Source organism: Corapipo altera, unplaced genomic scaffold, assembly GCF_003945725.1.
Source record: "Corapipo altera isolate COAL_440 unplaced genomic scaffold, ASM394572v1 0, whole genome shotgun sequence".
Taxonomy (NCBI): Eukaryota; Metazoa; Chordata; class Aves; order Passeriformes; family Pipridae; genus Corapipo; species Corapipo altera.
Genome location: NW_020884872.1, coordinates 33,539,777 through 33,561,272, shown reverse-complemented (window position 1 = coordinate 33,561,272; position 21,496 = coordinate 33,539,777). Strand labels below are relative to the sequence as shown.

General features: G+C 39.2%; 1 protein-coding gene across 3 annotated transcripts in view; it reads right to left on the bottom strand.

The window, feature by feature from the left end:
• The window catches only part of LOC113946936 (cohesin subunit SA-2-like), a 57,323-nt gene that overhangs the window by 2,807 nt on the left and 33,020 nt on the right, over nt 1-21,496 (bottom strand). For all 3 annotated transcript variants that reach the window (XM_027643024.1, XM_027643008.1, XM_027643016.1), the window contains 18 exons: nt 20,567-20,674; nt 18,546-18,654; nt 17,627-17,744; nt 17,213-17,316; nt 16,675-16,767; nt 16,498-16,587; nt 15,298-15,501; nt 13,668-13,744; nt 13,241-13,328; nt 12,146-12,223; nt 10,385-10,477; nt 9,542-9,710; nt 8,555-8,706; nt 7,635-7,736; nt 6,177-6,331; nt 5,937-6,065; nt 2,097-2,287; nt 849-1,023 (listed from right to left, as the gene is read on the bottom strand). In XM_027643024.1, coding sequence (XP_027498825.1) covers nt 849-1,023; nt 2,097-2,287; nt 5,937-6,065; nt 6,177-6,331; nt 7,635-7,736; nt 8,555-8,706; nt 9,542-9,710; nt 10,385-10,477; nt 12,146-12,223; nt 13,241-13,328; nt 13,668-13,744; nt 15,298-15,501; nt 16,498-16,587; nt 16,675-16,767; nt 17,213-17,316; nt 17,627-17,744; nt 18,546-18,654; nt 20,567-20,674 — 2,235 coding nt within the window. The remainder of the gene's footprint in view (nt 1-848; nt 1,024-2,096; nt 2,288-5,936; nt 6,066-6,176; nt 6,332-7,634; nt 7,737-8,554; nt 8,707-9,541; nt 9,711-10,384; nt 10,478-12,145; nt 12,224-13,240; nt 13,329-13,667; nt 13,745-15,297; nt 15,502-16,497; nt 16,588-16,674; nt 16,768-17,212; nt 17,317-17,626; nt 17,745-18,545; nt 18,655-20,566; nt 20,675-21,496) is intronic.

Sequence of the window (21,496 nt, the reverse complement as noted above, 5' to 3'; positions counted from 1 at the left end):
CAGAATTTCCCAGGTATGAAACAGGTTATGCTCTAAGGAATTTCCAATAAAGCATTTCAGAAAAAAAAAACTTGATTTAAACAGGGGTTACCTTCACATTAAATAAATTTTTGTTCTATTTTACTTGTATGCACCAGGTCCATTTCACAAATGTCCCTGAAAATCTGGAAAAGTATGCATCTTTCTGAGATTTACGTCTCACCTTTTAACCTACCAATATAGGAAATGGCACCTAATACCTCAATAAATTACCTGTATTAAAGGGAACTATTGCAACTGAGCTCTTTGATTGCTTTACAGAGCTCAGAAATAGACTCAGACTCCCTATTTCTGCAACACTTCTCATATCCAAGTTCCATGGGGTTTCACTTAGGCATGTGTGCCTGCTGCACACACACAGACACTTCTCTAAAAGGAAGCCACCAGTTATGCAATAGTTAATAGCAGATCTGCAGAGACAAGAATCCTCTTTCATTTCCAGAGATGCAGAAAACATTTATCATCTGGCTGCAGCAAACAGCCAGGGAGTAACCAACACCACAGCCCTTCTAATCAGGACAAGAGAAGTGGCACAGGGGACTTTCCTCCTTCCTTGTCTTTTTCTCTGTACACTCGATATTAGTCCAAGAAGGCATGGAAGCCCTGTGACAGTGGCAGGCTAAAGCAGCAAATGTAGATATTGGACTAAGGAAACATGTCCTTGGGACAGTGCCCATAAGAAAGACAGGAGGGGCACACATCCTTTGCCCATAAGTATTATAAAAAAAACAGAAGCAGAGGTGGATAAATAGACCCCAACTGTCAATACCAGGACAAGCGAAGGAGCTTGTAAGACATAAAACTCTCACCAGTATCTTCTGCGTAGCCCTCCTGGACAAAGGAATGGCAAACGTTCCTGCAAGCACATCTCTCGAGATTTCAGCCTCTTTCTGTTTTTCCCTGCTGCAGAGGGAAGCTGGGAAGTGCACTGCTGTTCTGGGGCTTTGCTTGCTACTTCAGTCTGGCTGGTTTCAGGCAAAGACCCTGGAACAGACAGTGAACAGAACTGCTCTTCAGCATCACCCTCAGAGGTCTTGAGATGGACATTTCCAGCGTGTTCCCCACAGCAGTGAAACAATGGAGCCAAGCCCAAAAGGATATCTGGAGCAAAGTATTCCTTTATTGAAGGAGACAGCTAAAAGCCACTTAAAAGAAAATTCATTTAATTTGCCCACTGGTCATTTTTGCAATCTAGATTTATGAACTTGGCCCTGGTCCATAACTGCTATCAGTACTGCTGAGTCTATATAACCCTCAAGAAAAGAGGACCTTTGGGGACACAAGGGAACAAGCTCTCTGAAGGCAAGCCACTGAGAAGAAAATTTACACAAAAGGATGAGAAAGAAACTAAGGGACACTGGAAAAATTTCCTTTCCTCCACATATGACTGCACATGTCCATAGCACTTAGCATTGTTATTAGCAATTGTTTTCATATTGGCTTTATTACATTTTAACTAAGTCCCGTCATAGTCATGCAGTGAATATTTAATTACAGATTGGAAGTCCATGAATGCTGCTAAAGTTTGGATGCAGTCCACCAAACTATAACTCTTAAAAGCAGGAATATAATCTTACAGGCTCCCTAGAAATTCAACAGAGAGAAAAACCCTTTGGCTGAAGTTCATCTGGGCTGAAGATCTGAATCAACTTCTGGAAATGCCTCTCCTGTCTCAATTACCTACAAAGCCTAAAGCAACAATGCCCTTAACAATTAAAAGCCATCAAAGTCTCAGTGGCACAGACAAATGCCAGATCTCAGTACAGAGCAGAATTCAGATAATATTGAATTCTGCTCACTCAGAGTTTTCAGCCCAACCTTACTGCTACTGAGTGATGAAGAGGCCTTTAACATCAACAAAGCTGGAGACAAAAACCCCAGTTCGAACTGTGAAGTCCCAACATCCAACTCACTGTGGTACTGTACTGCTAATGCAAAGCATGAAGTGCATTTTAGCAAATGCAAATTTGGTAAAGCAAAGCAAAATAGCAAGTACAGCAATTTTGACAGACAGACAAAGCAAACACAGCTGATCAAGAACAGGGAAGTTTTCATACCATTAGACAATTTCCTTTTAAAAGAAGATGTCTTAGATGTGCCCACAGGGGGCCACTCTCCCAAACTGCCGAGGGCAGAGCTCTCCTCATCTTCATTTGCCAATAAAGAGTTTCTGTACCAGACCAAGGGCTGCCATTCATCTCCTCTGCAGGGCAGTGGTTCTGCTATGTACCTCTGTAAGTAAGTGTACCTGGGGAAAAACAAAAGCAAGCATAAGGAAACTCAGTATCTTTCCCTTCAACGTCTGGGGCAGGTATTGCTAGAAAGGCTTTTTCCCTTTACTCTCTAAAGGTGCAGACAGAACTGCTGAACAAAGGGCCTCCCTCTTCTCTGAAATATCTATTTAAAATACAAATTCCTTCAAAGCTAAAAGAGTGCTTGAATTTTAGCATTAGAAACAACATTAGATCCAAAGAAATTACAAAATTACATCAGCTTATAGAAAGAATTTCCTGTGCCGGGAAAGGCACTGCCAACTGCTGCTGCCAGTAGCAATTTGAATGGAGCAGAATTCTGTGAGGATGCACTCCTACTGCTGGCCTTTTCTGCCTCATGGACTGCATCACAAAGGAGATCCCAGGTGAGAGATGCTCCTTGTGATTCAATAGTACAGGAAACAACAGAGGTCAGGAAATGGGGTATTTACACCATGAGTGCCTATTCTGTCAAAATTTTAAAAAAAAAAAAAAATCAGTTACACCACTTTTCTATAGTATCATCTCAAAAACAATCCAATTCTTTCAGCTTCTCAGTAAAATTCCAAATGTCTGCAACAAGCAATTAACAGCTCTGCAGTTATGACAACACGCAGGATGTGGGAAACGTTTCAAATCCCTGTTCTGTCTGATTCAATCCAGAGAATCCCAGGTGAAGCTATCACCTTTTCTGGAGCGAAGAGGCCTTCTTCAAACATTCTTTTTGAAAAACAGGACATTTCTGACAAAGTCTTTCTGACCCATTCCTACTTAATAAGAAAAGAAAGCCAAAGTCTGACTTAGGATTAGAAACTGGATATTCACCACATTTCAGTTACAGTTCATCACTTTGAAATCAAGCCTAGTGTCGCTAAAACAAACCCCACCTTAGCAAATACCAGAAGTGACAGTTCTAACGCCAGCCTGTACAGTATATTATTCTTTTTGTGATTAGGAGAGTGGCCTGGAAAATATCAGACATTTCATTCATTTTGCAAAACAAGAAAACCAGTACCGAGAGGAGGTCAGGGTAAGCACCGTCTCCAAAACAATTTCTGGCCTTGGGTGGCCCCAGGGATCAAGAAACCCTGGTAATGGAATTTGTTGGTTTCAAACAAGCACATATTGTAACTACAATTTCAGAGTCTAATCTAACTGCTATCAATGTTAACGGAAAGACTCCTACTGATTCAGGAATCAGGCCCTTCATGCTGCTTGCTATTCAGCAACTCATTTCTTGTGTGCATTTTGTGGTACAGAGCAATTGACAAGTCAGGTATTTTACTGCTACAGCCTGAGCAATTACAGGGGAGAGGGTTGAAGTCCATATACTTTGATGGTGTTGAAATATAGCCCTTTCTAACAAATGCCCATATTCTGTATCTCATCTGTTACAGGTACGTTCACATATGTTAACATACAGACTTGGACATCAATCCTATGATTAATAAGAAAAATGAAAATAACCAGATGTTTATTTCTAAAAGTTCATGTTGACCTAAAACATTCCATTCAATAATTTATGATAGAGCTAAACATAAATATTTCTAAGAGGAAATATAATCTCCAGCCTCTGCAAGGCACTTTAGGCTTCCCAGAATAGAAACTGTTATTCTAGAAACATAGTATGAATGTACTTGTGGATAAATTGCAATTTCCCCTCTTGTGATTTTTATTGTTTCCCATTTGTTCCCAGCAGCAGTGGGAAGGTCCAAAGCAGTAAGAACTGAAGTCAAGTGCATTCTCTGCTAGATTCTGTATTTCCTACAAAACTTTTCAATCAATAAACCTACCTGAATGTATGTAACACATTCAGGAATATACTTCTAGAGCATATCCTCTGATCAAGAGGTTAAATATAGTCCTAGGAAAAGAGTTTAGCTAAATCAGGATTTAGCTTTAAATTTGCCCACATCAACAATTAAATATTTTCCACTTGTTGAATTAGAAACTACTCCTTAGAGGTAACTGAAATGACAGTTTTTCAAGTATGGACTAACAGAAAGCTAATTATTGCATGGGTGTCACCACAGATGATGATAGTTCTTTAAAATCCAGACAATATGGACAGAGTTATACAGAAACTGTACAATCTGGGGCCTGGAGCACTTTCCCTATGAAGACAGGCTGAGAGAGTTGGGGTTGTTTAGCCTGGAGAAGAAAAGGCTTTGGGCACAACTTACAACACCTTCCAGTACCTAAAGGGAGCCTACAAGAGAGCTGGAGAGGGATTTTTTACAGGAGCACATAGAGATAGGACAAGGCTTTTAATGGCTTTACACTGAAAGAGAGTGGGTTTAGATTAGATATTAGGAAGAAATTCTTGACTGTGAGAGTGGTAAGGCAGTGGAACAGATTGCTCAGAGAAGCTGTGGAAGTCCCATCCCTGGAAGTGTTCAAGGCCAGGCTGAATAGGGTTTTGAGCAACCTGGTCTAGCAGAAGGTGTCCCTGCTCATGGCAGGAGGGTTGGGACAAGATTATCCTTGACATCCTATGGATTCTGTGAAAACCCGTTTTAGTTGTAGATCTCAAAGATTCTCATCTGAGAAAAATGCAAGAACAGAAAAGGAAGTTACCAATACCCATAGATTATCCCCTTTATGTTTATCAGGGTTTGTAATCACTATATGTTAGCTATTTTTCTTCTGCATTTTGCATTCTGGGTTTGAATTATTTTTTTCAAATGAACTATCTGTGTAGCTGGCAATTGTTAATAAATTGCGTTATGTGAAGTAACAGGAAAGTAGACACTTTACCACTCTTGACCCATGTTACATAAAACCTGGTTGATGATCCCCATGAAAGTTATCCTTCAACTTAAGACAAAGCAACACAGGAGCAACACAGAGCTCAGCAAGATGTGATAGTTGGGTTTTTTTCCATTTCTGCTGACTTTCTTTCAAAAGTGAAACTTTCCTTCTCATGTACTGGAGTGATTTGCTCAGAAATTCAAAAAGGCAGATGTGTCGTAATGTTTCATCTTACATTCTCAGATCTCCAAATATCCTCTCAGAAAAATGGAAATACCTGGGTACAGTATCTATAAATAAAATACTGAAATGCAGAGACCCAGATCCAAAATAAGCAGCATTGACTAAGGAAGTAATGCTAAAGGTCAAATAGAAGGAAGAATGTTACTTCCTTCTGAAAATTGACTGGAGCTGAGGCAGGTGAAGGGAATAAGAGACATACTCATACATCTCTCCATTCAGACATATAATGCCCCATGATGCCAAAATAAGGCTATCATTCTTATTAAATGTAAATATTTAAACCACCGTAAAACACGGGCCCACTGATCAGGGCATATTTGCATGTAAATAATAAATTCTTGAATTTAAATATCCACATTATGAAGATGTCACACATATATTCCAAATATACACCACGGAATTCACGTAATTGAGGCCTGAAGCTATGGAATTAGATCATTACAAAATAATGATCCATGCACTGTTTCTTCCTGAAATAACTACTACTACAAAATTCAACAAGTGTCTCTCAAACAGCCTCAGGGACAGAATGATTTCAGAGGTCTCTGAAAAGCCCTTGAGCAAATTCTGCATACTGAAGCTCAAGTGTCCTGTGTACAGGGATACACAAGTCACAGACTGTGTATGATGGTGTACAAGAACTTAACTTACACTAGTCTTTTGTCTGGCTTTAACAGCTTGTTGGAAAATTCACTGATGATTAACAGAAAGCCCAAGTTAGGAGGCAAGCATTTTCCATCTACTCCAGTAGCTCCTTGAAAAGCAAATTCAATCCCTTCCCTATTGGAAGAAAAAAATAGGAAAAAAAAAAGAACAGAGTAATAAAACAGTTAAAATAGACAACTAACAAAAGCAATGACCACAGACAATGTGATGTTACATGGCACATACTTGTGTATCATGGCTATAGATTCTCTAGATTTCACTTGGTCCCAACCAAATGTTAGTGAAAAGCGACGAGCAAGTTCTTTGATGTTTGTAAAGGAAGCAGAGGAGAAGTCCACACCACTACTGCTGTCTTGGCTTTCTGCATGTGTCTGAAACAGCTGCAAGAGAAGTCTCAGATAAGCAAACACAGGTAATCCAACAGACAAACAGAGCACCAGGAAGACAGAGAGACATGCACAGCAAGCAACAGTTGCCTTACACGGACAGAAGCCTTACAAAAGAGCAGGTAAGTCAATTGTTTCTGAAGCGCATGAATGAACAACACCAATTTGACACAAAGGACACAGGTGAGCTTGACAGGAACAAATCAAAAAAATAAAAATAAAAAACAATGTGCATAAACAGAGAACCAATTCTTGAAGATGATGGTTCCACTGACCCCATCTCCTCTTGGGACTTCTGAAGCAAGCCCCAGCAGCCTAATTTGCCTGAGAGGCTTTCAGAGTAGCAGAAAGCTACAAAGCAGCAAGTTTGACAGCAGCATAGTCCAATTTCTGAGACTGGGTCAAAAGCACATCTTGAGCCCAATTAAATATGCTTTGGGGTTTTTTCCCAACAGAATATGGAAGTAGCTTCTTCTCTTCAACCTGTTAACTTTCAAGGTCAAGCAAAGGCCAAAAAGGGCCTGTTGTCTATGTGATACCTAAACACAAAGTCCTGACTATGTCAGCAGAATATATGTAGCCAAATGCTGCTTAGCCTCATCTAAGCTCAGATTTCAAGGGCTAGTTCACAGATCTAAGCCCTGGCAATGGGTGTGAAATAAGCAAAGCTCATGTATCAGTACCCTCTGGGAGGAGCCTGCTCTCTGGATTACAGCAGGACTCCAAGCTACAAGCAGCTCTGGCCATGGGCAGAGCAGGAAAAAGCAGCTGTTAAAATAGCTAACTGGCTATCAGTCAGAAGCTGCAAGCCACAGCAACTGAGACCCTTCAGAAGAGCTGCAACCCACTTTTCTCCAGAAAAAAATGCTGAAAATACAGGGGGTTGGAGCTGACCAGCCATAGGCACATCCGTGGTTCCTCAAATTCAACAGAAATTTAGATAATCCATAAAACACAGTACAATATCCTTAACATTTATTAAGGTTAAAAGAATACTTACCATGTCCCAAGAAACACTTCATAATCTCACATCAGTTCTAACATACTTGAAGATTAAAATCATGACCAAAAAAAATCAAGCATAAAATTACCTTTTAAAATTGATGTAATGAATTTAAAGGAGTTTTAATTATGACATGCAAAAACAACATACACATAGAAAGGCAGGAAAGGAAATAATTTCTTTCACTAGGTTTTCTAATGATTATGAATAATTATGGCACGGTAGGTAAAAATCTTCACTATGAATACAGCTGTTATAAGTGCCTCTAGTAACTTACTTTAATCATAACCTTACCTGCTGCAGACAAAGAATCAGTGTCTTGGCACTCTGCATTTTGTTATTGTGTCTCATCTTGCTTAACATTTCTTTAATTATGTCTCCAAAATCATTGTAGGTCTAGTAATAGCAACAAAACAAATGAGAATTAACATTACCCTTCTTTAGCACTGGAAGTACACAAAACATGTGACTGTTCATGTGACACAAGAAGTTCATAAAACACTCCCAATATCCGAACACACAAGTTAGAAGATGAAAATTGGACTTTTTACATTATTTCATACGTAAAGCAATGGGATACTCCTTTAAGAGTAATGTGAGGATTAAAGTTTTACTGAAATTATTAAGTATTAATTACAACAAAAGAACAAAGCCTCTTTGGGAGAGAAAAAGATAGGTTTCTGTATTTAACCAGTGCCAGCCAAGAAAGTAAAGAACAAGATTCACATTCAGGTATTTCCAGAGTTCTGTTAGTTGACTCAGGGAAACTTCCCATTTTGTTCTTGGCCCTCCTGAAACCCAATTCAGAGTGGCTGAAGCTCTACTAATCGTTTAAACCCTGGACTCAGGTGAAATTTAGGCCACCTTCTGTGTGAGTCGTGTGAATTAACTTGAGCGCTTCAGTGTGAGAAGCTCTACATCTAGAACACTCCCCAACCATACACCGCTTCTTTGCAGTGGCCTCTCTGGAGAATGTGAGGAGCAAACATATTCTTTGCTCAATTTTCAGACAATTGCTTTGTCTGCAGTGAGGTAACTTTGTGGAGCCAAGGGAAGAGATTTGCCCCACTCCTGCTTGATTTTATAGCCCTTTTATGATTATATACGGATTCTGAGCCATAACGCTATTAACACCACATCTTTCACAAACACTGGAGTCACTTTCAAAAACTAAAATGCACTGATAGGGAAAGCAATCTTATCTAAAACATTACCTTCACATAATACTTATAGATCTCAGCAGCTGCAGTCATCTCTACCACGTTATACACTATTAACTTGCAATATGCTGCAAGAAGACTCCTCTTTCTGTGCAAGTCATCAAGTTTGCAACTTTCATCCTTTTCCTCTTCCTCTTCTGTCAGGTCTAGGGAAACAAAAGCATTTTTTAGAGCGTGACACTTGAACTTGGCGTCAGAACCACAATGAACTAACAACCTGTTTTCAAAACACTCCCAAAAGAAACCAGCCTTCACAATTACAACCTCAACACAGCTTCCAAATGTGTTTGACTTTGTACACAGGCATGCAGTGATAGGACAAGGAGGAATGGTTTTAAACTGAAGGAGAGTAGATTTATTCCTTAGATATAGGAAGAAATTCTTGATTGTCAGGATGGTAAGGCACTGCAGTAGGTTGACCAGAGACTTCATGAATGCCCCATCCCTGTTCAAGGCCAGGTTGGATGGGGCTCTGAGCAACCTGGTCTAATGGAAGGTGTCCTGCCCATGCCAGATGGTCTGTAAGGTCCCTTCCAACCCAAACTAGTCTATGATTCTGTAAAATCTGCACCACAGCCCCCAAATCAAAATACACTAATCCTTTATTCTGATGGCTTCAAAGGGTCCACACTGAGAGAGCCACACTGCAACACTGCAAGGTTTTCCTCTAATACCATCATCTGTACCACAAAAGTCAGTCTACCAAATACTTTTACATTCTCATCCATCCCTGCATTACTTCAGCCCTTTTCATCCTACAAGTAAATTGGCAGCTCTATCCTACAGATCAATGGTACAGATCGATGAATAACAGGTCAGCCATTTTGTCTGTAAAGGGGCCCAACCTGAAAAAAACCAAAGCAACCCACAAAACAACAACGACAAAAAAAGAGGCCAGCCCCTTTTCCTGATACATTCACTGCAGATGACAAATGATAGCAAAAGTGGTAGATTGTTTCTCTCGTGATTAAGATGTCTAACCTTTTCTTTCCTCTTCTTCATCCACAAAAACATGTTCCCGGATAAACAAAAACAGTTTTTCCTGAAGTGACGTGTTAGGAAGATAACCTAGAAGTCCAATTGCTTCTTCCTTATTATTTGAATCCTGATGACTCAAAATCAGCAACCAGTCACAGAGTATCATGAAGACCTGTATTAAAGAAACAAAGCCAAAGAAGGATACTGTGTTACTTTTCATGCCAACTCCACTTTTCCTCTCCATCAAACACAGTCTAGCTTCCATCCCACTTCTTCCTTGCAAACTAAAGATTTCTCTTTGCCTCAGCTGTGGTGAAATGCCACAGCTAAGCCCTCTCAAAATGTGTACCTTAGGAGATGCAGTGTATACAAGTATCATGTATGAACACCACCTAAAGATTTTCAAACTTCCATGGGAAAGAAGAGCTCCATTATGTTGGAATATCTCTCTTTTAACACATGAATCACTGGACAATTTCTACATTTTTTTAAATAATATGCATAGCAAGACATTAATAAAGCAATGATAGCAACCAGTACACTGATCAGTCTAATCAGAAAACACAATGATTATCACTCAAATTCAGGCCTTGATTCTGCAGATGGACCCATGGAGATACAGATCTATGCTTGACTAAAGCACAAACTTGTAGTATTTAACTAACATAAGTTTAATTTTTCTTTAAAATAAATAGTTAAAGATTGTTTTTTTAAAGAGTTATTTTTCTTCTAAGAGACAAAAACATAGCAAAATCGGTAGAAGGAAATACCGGTATGAAAAGAATGGCAGGCACTCAAAAGGAGATCTGAGCATGAATGCTAGTTAAGTGACAGAGAAACACAAACCTTTTCTCTTACATCTTTTTCCTTATGTTGGAGGAAGCACGTGCAAATCTGACTGAAACGTCTCAGCTCCCTTCTTAGTGGAAAAAGAGTCTCCTAAAAACGTATTTAGGAAAGGTGAAAGGATCAGCATGTATGGGACTATGATTCAACAGAGAATTACAGAATAAACAATAGTTGCATCTTTCTTCCACTCATTCATTTAAGATAGCACAACTGATAACATTATGAAAGAAGCTGACATCTCATGGTACAACATCTTACTAGCTATGAACAACTGCATCTGTCACACTTGCTGAAGCCAGTGGTCTTCAGCAGGTCACAAACTCTTTGTTTCTCAATCTGTAGGGTGGGTAGCACATATTCCCTTATTCACTTCATTTTATCCTTATAAAGCAGTGGGAACAATGGAAGTAGAGTCAGGTCTATCCCACCTAATTTTCAGTGTTCATTGCCTTCTGGAGTTGCTTTTCTCCCCCTCTCTATTGACTACAGAGGGAATGGAGTTTAACTTTGGCACTCAGAAACTTAAGACACCTCTGTTTGCTAAGCTGAATCGAGCATGAGAGACTGTTTGCCTAGAGCCATACAAAAGACTCTCTGATCCTCCACCAGGTCCCAGCTGCACTACACTGAGCTTTGAGCTCTCATTGTAAGAGGAATGCCCTTACAAGAGGGCTGGCTTTCACGCTATGCAACTGTACATTTATAAGAAAGGGGATCCATTCCAGGACATGCTGAGGAGAACCAGGGGAGGGGCTATACATTGCCTTAACACTGCTGGGGGAGGAGCAAGGGGGAAGTAACAGTCCTAGAGCTGCTGTTCAGGAAATGGTTGGGTTTTTGGCAACATCCAGACTTGGCCCTGCAGAGTGGGCCGTCACATTGTGCTTCCAATCAAAATGTGCTCCCATATGAAAGGCCAAATTAAAAAATGTGCTGCCCCATTACCAGTTAAGCTAACTGTGTCTGGAGTGAAAGTCAGAACATACTAGAGCAGTGAGAGGTGTGGACATCCACACAGGAATGGAATGGGACAGGAATAGACAGTGAATCAGTCGCCAAATGGGTAATCTCCCAGCTAGCATTTCTCACACAAAACACTTGTCCATGTCAGCGTCCTGTCCTGTATGCACAGGAGCACCAGGGAAGGGGACAGAATGGCAGAAGGAGCAGCACTCAGTGTAGTCAGAAATCACCATGAAGAGTAGTCCCATAGGTACACATTCACAAGTGAAGCAATGCATAATAGAGTTTTCCTTTTTGGTGTCTTAAGCTAGACTGTCTTCTGAAATACCTGCCAGAGCTTGGCACTTTATAAAATCAATTACAAAAGTAAATTGTCAGCTGATGAGAAAAATTACCCCTTTCCTCAACCTTCTGCCAGAAATATGTAAATTAAAAGAAGCAAAAAAAAAAAAAAGAAGAAAAACCAAGCAACAGGACTTTCTGGAGTTTTCACTGAATATTCTTTGTTGCTTAAAACAAGAAAACAACAAACTGTTTGGCAGTGAAACAAGTTCTTTATCTCCATCAAGCCCCTGGAATTCAATGCACATGTTTTGTAGTAAAAAAAGAGGTAAACCATTGTTCACTTATTCTCCTGCGGACTGAAAAAGCATAAACACAATTTGGTTTCCTCAAGAAAACACACAAATTATCTTCTTATAAAGCCTGTTTTTTTCTGGCAATCTGAGAACAGGAAAAGTAACTTAAACTTCCAGAAGCACAACTCTGGATTTCAAAGTTACATGAGCAGCCAACCTTGGTAGAATTTTCTGAAACTGCAGATAGTTGCCACAGGAGAGAAAAATAAGTGCACTGGAGAGCTGGCAGGATAATCTGAAAATAAAAACACATGTCCTTTATTTACATGAAAGGCTCAACAGCAAAACGTTTAGGACTAAACAAAGCATTCAACCCTGACATTCTGCATGCTGCTTGCACGACCATTTCTCAACTGTACTTAGTCCCTTAAAATTAACATAATAGGTTTACATACAAGCAAACACTGCACCCTGAGACACTTCATTACTAAGGTGCTGCTTCTGCAGAACTTCTTTGACATCTTGATGAGTTCAAGGAAAGTAACCCACGTACCAAAAGTGTGTTCACAGAGGCTAACTTCAGCTTAGCTTCTCATGATTTCTCTGCAGTCTTTGATGAAAGGCAGGACTACTCCAGAGCGCAATTCTGCGCAGAAGCCAAATCTTGGTGCTCCGATGCTCCATCTAAAGGAATCCATCCTACCTACTGGCTGCAGGCTCTCTCTACTCAACTAAATTTCACCTTTTCCCAAAAAACCCTTCCATTTCTCTCCTGAAAACAGGGAGAGAACTCCTAGAGTATTTTACCCTGTAATCCTAGAATATAGAACTCCATCTTGGCACAGACAATGCTTGAGTTGAGGCAATCAGATAACCAAAAGGTTGCCATTGGGACAATTGGTAATTACAAACCATTACACCAAGAGTCAACCTGTAAGCAACAGGTCCAAAGTATTCCAATTTCTGGTTACATGCAATCTATAAAGGGGTCCTCACAGTCCCAACAATTTCATATGTACTGAAAATGAAACAGTGCAATCATTAGAAGTACTGAACATGACAAAAGATCAATCCAGATGCCAGATGATTATCACAGTTCTGGACAATCTCCAAAATAAATTAATATAAAGGCGTGAATTTACAGATTACAATAATGTTATACCAAAGATAGCCTCAGTGTCCAGGATTGAGAAATGGAAACAGTATCTTTCTGCCTCATAGGACATTGATATATAAGATTATTTAATATTTTCTATTTTTCTGTGCTTTCATCAAGAAAAACCGCTTTCACTGTTAAATATTAACAACTCACCAGAACAGGTAAACTCCCATGTTCCATTTCAAACACCAGAAACCTTAAAGTCTTGTCATACAGATTCCATTTGGTGAGATCATGGGCACTGTAAGTGAAAAAGTAATTATAATGATACACTAAGCAAGAAATGAAGTCTCACCTGACCAAACAGGTTAAATGTATCCTATTTTGACTTCAGATGATGTAGAACAATAACATTAAACAACTAAATATTAATTATAAGGGTGGAAAAGTATGTTTTCATGATCTAACACTGCAACCTTGAGTATTCACAACTCAACATTAGACTTCTCTTTGCAGAAACAGAGCGTTTCATTCCTATGCAAAAAACCCTATTAAACCCAAAAAGCAATTTTCAGTTTGCATGTGTAAGGTCGACATTTTAAGTATATGGGAATGTAAATTGTGTAAATAAACATCTCACTTATGAAAAGCTGCTACTCTTCTCAAAGCAGAGTTCATCCAGGAAATTGCTCCTGCATCCATACAAAATTCTCCTTCCTAAATCATGAAAGTTTGGGAAAGACAAAGCAATTAGCCAGAGAAAGGAAAGGGCACTACTATGTTCTCTTCCCAACCAACCCACAAGCTTAAATCACTCTCCTCCAGCCCTCCTCAGTACCTTCACCCTTAACCACCCTACTCCTATCTTCCTCTACAGTAAAAAGAAAACAATATAACTGCACAGAAATTTTCTATAAGGAAACATCTCTATCATTAATAACCCCATGGCAGCCTCCCTAGACTGCAGTATTGCTAACACAGTAAAAACTAGCAATCAGGTTAACATGGTCCTTCACACAGTTAAGGATCTCTAGAAAGCTAACTGTTCACATGGTGCTGACCTTCCTTGCTTCCAGCTGCCAGATCACATTCAAAGATAGCTAAAAATATATGAAATACTTTCCCATAGATGCAACTGCTGTAGTTTCCACAAGTATACTATGTGATTCTGGGGGACGATATATACAACCAGGAATTAGAAGGGAGGGGTTCCAGGAGAAAAATCTCTTTATTTAGATATGGATCACACTACGGGGGAGTTGAAGAATCCCTGGTCTAGCACTTATCTTGTTTCTCATAAGTACACATTCTACCACATTGACATAGATCTCTATTTAAGGCCAATAAAATTAATCCAATCTGAGGTTAGGGGATTTTTTGGCTTGACACATTTTACAATATCCCAGTGTCCAATAAAAACCTGCCAGTGTTAACTCTCATACCATGGCATGACACCTGTTCATGACGGCACAGTTGATCAGATCAGCTGCAGGCTTCTGTTGTTCAGTTCAGCCAGCAAGCTATTCATATCACCACCAGCTGTTTCTGCTTTTTAGACCTAATGAAAAACTTTGAGGGAGACTCTGCAGTCCTCCTTCAAGGGGAAAGTCATTATTTCAAAGACCCCCAAAGCTATGAAATCTGCACTACAGACTGCTATTTACTTTTTGTTCCCCCATACAGCCAAAGTGACAGTACAAAGGGCATCTTGTGTACAGTCAAATATATAGAAGTACAGAAACATACCTTTTTGGGAACAGTCTCATCACTATAGATACACAGCATTTAGTAGCTGATCTTGCCATAGTTTCTTTGGCACACTACTAGAGTAATTACAAAGCAACTATAGAGCTTCGGTCCAGAATATTTGGTCTGGAACTTATTTTGTTTCTCCTAAGTACACATTATCCCACACTGACACAGATCAACAAAATAGTTCCAATCTGAGGTTAGGGGATTTTTTGGTTTGACACAATTTACAGTACCAGTGTCCAATAAAAGCTTACCAAAAGACATAAAATGCCCTGTTGCTCTTGTGGACTACTTTGTTTATAATTTTCCTCACTCTATTTCCGCAAAAATATATCTGCTTCATTAAAATATGAACAACCAACCTTTCCAGAGGTGTAAACCCATCTTTCAAAGTTCTGCTCCCTTCAAGCAGAAACAGCAGGCAGAGAACAGTTCCATAACCCCCTTTATTTTTTTGTCTCTCTTTTTTTTTTTCATAGTGAAACAGTTTGGTTACCTCCACAGTGAGTCACACTCACCTTTTGCCAGAAGCAATCTAGTAGCTGGTTAAGCTGTTCCATCAACTCATCTATCAGTTGAGTTCGAGCACAATCCACCTGGCTATAAATGCCAATTTCTTCACTGCAGAGGATATAATAAGTCCTGGAGGAAGCCTCGAGGACAGACATGTCAGAGTGTTTGGCCACAATGTCTTTTACCTCTCTCAGCAAAGCATCCAAATGCTGCAGGTAATAAAAGAGTATTGTAGGTAAATCGTACAGAAATTCACTTATGCTTTAAATCATTTCACTAAGCCCATATATCCCTGTAGGTTATATAACCAAGATTCAGTCTTATAACCAAACACCAGTCTAAGGAGTAGAGGGGCAGGATTAGAGGATACAACTTTTTTTTCTGTGTTTATAGTTCTTTTTCATTATTATGTCTCTAGATCTTCCTAAAGAATGAAGCAAGTGCTTTATATGCTACTTCAGCAATATGTGTTTAACGCTACATGAAGAAAAAGGCAGGGAATAAAATATGCCTTTCCAAAGAACAGGTGTGTCTCCAAACAATGAAAGTTGTCTCCCTTAGCAGTGGAGGATGGAGAATGTTTCGGATCATGTCAGCAACTGGGGTCTTCACTCCCAGGGAGAGGAGGTAACTTCTGCTGTTCTGCTGACTCTCTCTCTTCCAGCTAACAGTTCGTGCTGAAATTAACCTAGGCGTGTTTGCCTAACGTTACCTCCCTGTAAACATTCCTGCTTAAGAATACATTAAGCTATTTCAAAGATTTCATCTATCCATTTCTGACCATGCCTTTCCCATCAGCAGATACACTATCTCCATTCTTATCTTTCAGTTACTGTCATCCCCTAGCAGCTGGGAGTCAGCCTTCAAGGAGAATGAAATCTATTCTATAGTAAACTCCTGGGAGACACCAACTTAGACACACAGCATAACCCACCCTCTCTCCACCCAGCAATGAAAAAACCCAGCATCGGGCCTACCACACGAAACCACAAACCATCACCCACCAGAGCCAGTCACAGCATATCAGAACTGACAAGCACTATGTCTTTTCTTTGACAGCCTCAAATAAAAAACTAAAGCCTGAATAAGACCATTTCCCCTACAGTATGAGACATTTCTTTGTATTTCAACCATCTCCTACTTGTTCCGAATCCCATTGTCACATAAATTTGAACCAAATACCAATTACCCCAATTGCTATTCACCTTCTCTTGATGTCCTGTACTGTAAACATCTAAATCATAATACTGAGGAATCTGCAGAAGATTTGCCACTTTTTGTGCATCTGTTGAATACTGCAGAGAAAAAAAACAGGACATGATTATACTGCAGGAATTTTAATGAAATATTTAACATGCATTCACAGAGCAGCTGTTAGTTACCTTTGCCAAGAGCTGAGGAAGCACCATAATAAAGTGTTCAGTAATTTTGGTACAATCTTCCAATTGTATTTTCTTCTCTTTTACTGACAGAATCTGCAAATAAACCATTTTGTTTCAATTACAAAATCTCTGAGATTTGAGTAGAATTTTACATGTAACCCAAGGTTAACTCATATGGCACTGTCTCAAGAATATCAAGCCAAGATAAAGATACTTTTCCATGGAGAAAACCAGATGCTTTATTTATTTTTTTTTGTTAACCTTAAAATAGATGCAAATCGTTGTACAGCTATATCTCACGGATAAAATGCTCATCATTTGTCAATAACAAGCTTCAAGTGGTTTTCCTCTAATGCTCATGTCCTTCAACATCCACTTCTAATAAGATCTAGAGGTCAAAAGCCACTGCGTCATTTCAAAAAATATGCCAATTTATTTCCTAAGATACATCTCCAACTAGGAACATGCTATTTGGCAAAGATCATAAGGCAAAAAGAATGTGATTACAGGAGAATAAATAAGACTAGGATGCACTGACTTTTTTGGCTGCACCTCTGCCCACTGGAGGATGACCTTCAGCTGCTTCTCTAACCGTTGCAAGGATAATTTCAATGAGAGCACTTTCCTCGGCATCGCTCAGTGCTGTAAGTAAATCAGTCTCAGCATCATAGAAAATAAAAATTAAGATGAAGCGGCAGCCTACTCATTTATCTGAGCAATTGTTTCTAAACTAACATTACATAAATACAGAATACTGAATAAAACAAATGTGTTGATATAAATATTACATTGGCAGTGCACTGAGTAGCATCTGCTTTTGTGACACTTGGGGACCACAATTTGGGATCAAATGGTACAGCAATATGAAATGATCCTAAACTAGCTAAGGCAAGGTTCAAAAAACAGTATGGAGAGATTCATTCAGAAACAACAAAGCTCTCTGCTTACCCACCTTCTCCATCTTCTTCAGCATTTTTTAATAGAAGACTTGTCATGCACTCCCAGTCCTTCAGAAATTTGCCTGCCCAGTCCCATAAGCTGTCTATAAGGTATGCAACGTGTTTGTGTAGCTAGGGATTAAAAACATAAGCTTATAGAAGTAAGCACATCAACAAAAGAAATACAGTTTCATATGTTCCTCTCCCTTTTTCCAATGACAAAGCTTTGTCATTCACACATATATTCACACAGGCTATTCTAACATATTTTGTTTGAGGCTAATCAATATTTAAACATGTCTTCAATCTGATACAAAGAAGGAAAGTGGGGGAAAAAAAGCAGGAAAAGCAGTAAAAAAATATTTTCTCTTTCTAGGATACCTTTCCTTTGTAATTTAAATAATCTCCTTAAAACTAGCTTCTGTATTGCTCTTATATTGCTGATTATAACACCTAAAAACCCAGTCATAGCACTAGAAACGAGTTATCGATGAAATTCTTTGCAGAAAGATTCAAAACTGCTGTGCCTGAGACACTTTGGCCAGATACAGGCCTGCACCACTGCAAAAGCTAAATAGTGAAGTACGGCACATAAGCTGATAATGGAGCATGAAGCCATGGTACAACAAGGCGTACACACCTGCAGAAAGACATGGACACAGATCAAAAAACCCTCACTCAGTGGCATTGGTCTTTCAGGTTGTTTTCAGAAACTGCTTCAGCACTGATTCTCTCCATTAGCATAGTTGTAAATTAGTTTTAATACAGAACAGAAATGTCTTAATTAAAAACTTAACCTAGAGAGCAAAAACATTCCAAACACCAAACATTTCAGAGCTCACCACCAGAAATTGCTTTCAAAAGGAAGCCAACACTTAATTTAATATGCAATGCTGGATTTCAAATGCTTACTGCAGAGTCTATTCTCCTCACCTCACTCTCCAGGAAAAAGTGTATTAATCTTTTCAACTGGTCAGTACTTGCCCCAAACTCTCTTCCTCCTTTGGGCTGAACTTCTTCATCTCCCTCAGGAATAAGCAGCCTGCCAACAGAAAAGGAAGTCAGTCCAGTTCTGCCACGTTCTCCTTATACTCATTTGGCAATGTAACACTAATTCTGCCAAGATCCCATGAACTGTATTCCTATTAAGTGTCTACTTATTTACCCCAAATAATATTAGACTTTTTTACCAGATGAAAGGAAAAGAGAGTAGATAATTTTCCATTATGAGAGATCTGCTATCCTTGTGGATGCAGAGACTATTTCTGATAATTTCACAGGTACCCTGCCAACTTTCTGGACAATAGATACAGATTCCACAGAACTGATCATATAACGAGGTAGGCATTTGCTCATGCTTGAAAAAGGGGTTTGCTCCAGGCCAAATTTAAACCTTAGCCACAGAGATGAGATATTACTATACAGCCATTATTCACATCACAGTACATCTTGGAACTGCACCTTCTTAAAGAAAGTACAGTATCTTGTATTTATAAGAGGCAATTAGCTTCATAAATATAGTGGAAAATCTGTTCTTCCTTTTCTGTCTGCAGTATGAAGCACAGTATGACACTTCAATTTCCATTTCCCCCTTTCTCCACAATGGCTGTGACTGTACTGCTCACGAAAAGTGCTAATCCCAAAATAACTACAGAAAAGCCATCCCCCCAGATTACTGCAAGGCCCAAAAGGCTTGGATTTAAGAGCTGGACCACATTATTAAACATCAGTAAAAGCTTATACTTTCAGGAAGTGCTTCTGCTGGTATAATTTACGCCAACTAAGTAACCTAAGTTAAAATATGCAGACATTGAGGAGATTTTGTGCAAACCAAGAAGTAGGGGCAGTGGGGGCAGAAAGTGTAAGCATTTACACTGAAACTTTTAACAGTATGATCAGGGGAAAGGAGAGTGTCACTAACATCTCTATGACACTAGAATGAACATTTCTATACTGGTAGAAGTGCCAGAGAGAAGAACTGGGCAAACTAACACAAGGATGAGGTTTACAGGGTCAAGGTGACCAAACTGCACTGGTCAGTTGGGTAGAAAAAGTAAAGTTATTAGGGCAAATCACTTTGATGATAAAAAGCAGGAGAGTTCTGAGATGAAAAACACCTGATTTATGAGAGGATATTAGGACCAACACAAAAGACTAAGTCTAGCAGATGTGAGAGCAGACTTGTCAAAACAGAAATTTATCTCCATTTGTCTTTCTGCTGGACTTGGCTCCACAAACTCAAGAATGTCAACAATTCAGCTAGATAGCAAAAGACAACTAGCAGGGGATTCTGCATGTGTGGAAACACAATTATTATTTCTGAATTTTTCCCCACAAAATTCCTGCCAAAATATTTTTTTAAATCCTTTTTGTAAGGCAAAATTATTTCTCTCAGCTGTAGAGACAGAATATTTATCTCTTCTCTTTTAGTTCACCAACTCCATTCATTTCATGCAACCATTGTTGCCCATTTATAAGAGTTACTCCTGGGGAAGATAAACCCTGTACTTCATTAACCTGACAGAAAATTGGGAGGGCTTTTTAATCTGCTGCCTCTCTCATTATTCAAAGTATAAGGCAACTTCCAAAGGGAGGAGGCCATTTTTGTGATTAATCACCAAAGCTGTGGAAAACCACAGATGCCAGGTGACAGATTAGCTTGTAAGAAGCAAAACAACAAGAAAAGAAAGTCGAAAGAAAGAGGGCATGCTCTCAACATAGTATGGCATTTGTGGATCAGTTAGTAGTTTCATATTCTCCATGTTAGTCTTGCTGCTTTTCTCATGCTATTGTGCCAGGGCTGTGCACGGAAACATGCAATTACCCCCAGACAGCTTTTTACTTCTGATCCAGCACTTTCAGCAGTAAAATGAATGTTTAACGTCCCCCTTAAATAAATCCATCTTAATTCCAAAACAAATGAGAACATGCAAGAAGTAGGCAGGCAGAGATACCTTTTATAAAGGAATTCCCCAGCTGCTACTGCAAGTGGACGGTGTGTGGTATAAACAAACTGGTATAACATTTCACAGTCTTCAGCTGATAACACATCCTCACAGTTCCTAGGCAAAAATAACAACGGAAGTTATAGTTCAGGTTTATCTGCAAAGAATAGTATGAATGCTACGTCCAGCTTTTACTAGACCTGATTCTCCATAGCCATGTCACTTGTTTACAATGCTACCTTTTTGTAGGGCATTTCTAAAAACGCTCTCAAACAAAATTGGCAGCTTTCTTTTACTCACTGTGTATAGAAACAGAGGTCTGTGCAAGCCATGACAAATCAGGCCCACTGCATGGACAGGAACATTAATTTAAAGCATAATTACAGTTGATCAGAGGTCACAGTAAAAAGACCAATAGTAATAAAACAGGAAAATCATGCCTTTGTGCTCAGATGTTCACCATAGAAGATAAGAAAAAATACGAAGCCTTCATTTAGCAGTACAAATTATTTTTAAATTATTATTACAGTATTTTAAAACCTATATTCTATTACATTAGGTTTGTACAGAGCCACATGTAAAAAAAATCAAAACATTCTTGAGAGCACGCTTATGACTGTGACCTCTCTGCGCAAACACAAACACTCAAATGTCACAAATTTTTTCATTCAGCTACACATCTTGAGAACACCACGTGCCAACCAGTAAACCTAGAACACTCTATGAGGTAGAAAAGGTATTAATTTTAAACTTTTACAGAAAAGAAACTGAAGCATCAAGGCTGAATAACCTGACAAAGAGATACCAGAGGAGTGAAGCCCAAAGCAAGGATTACAATTTCAAACTATCTGCTTCTTAAGGCCACAGCAATGTCATTGGATTAAGCTACTTCAGAGCATGAAAGAGCAACATGAGATCCTTACACTTACTACACCCAGG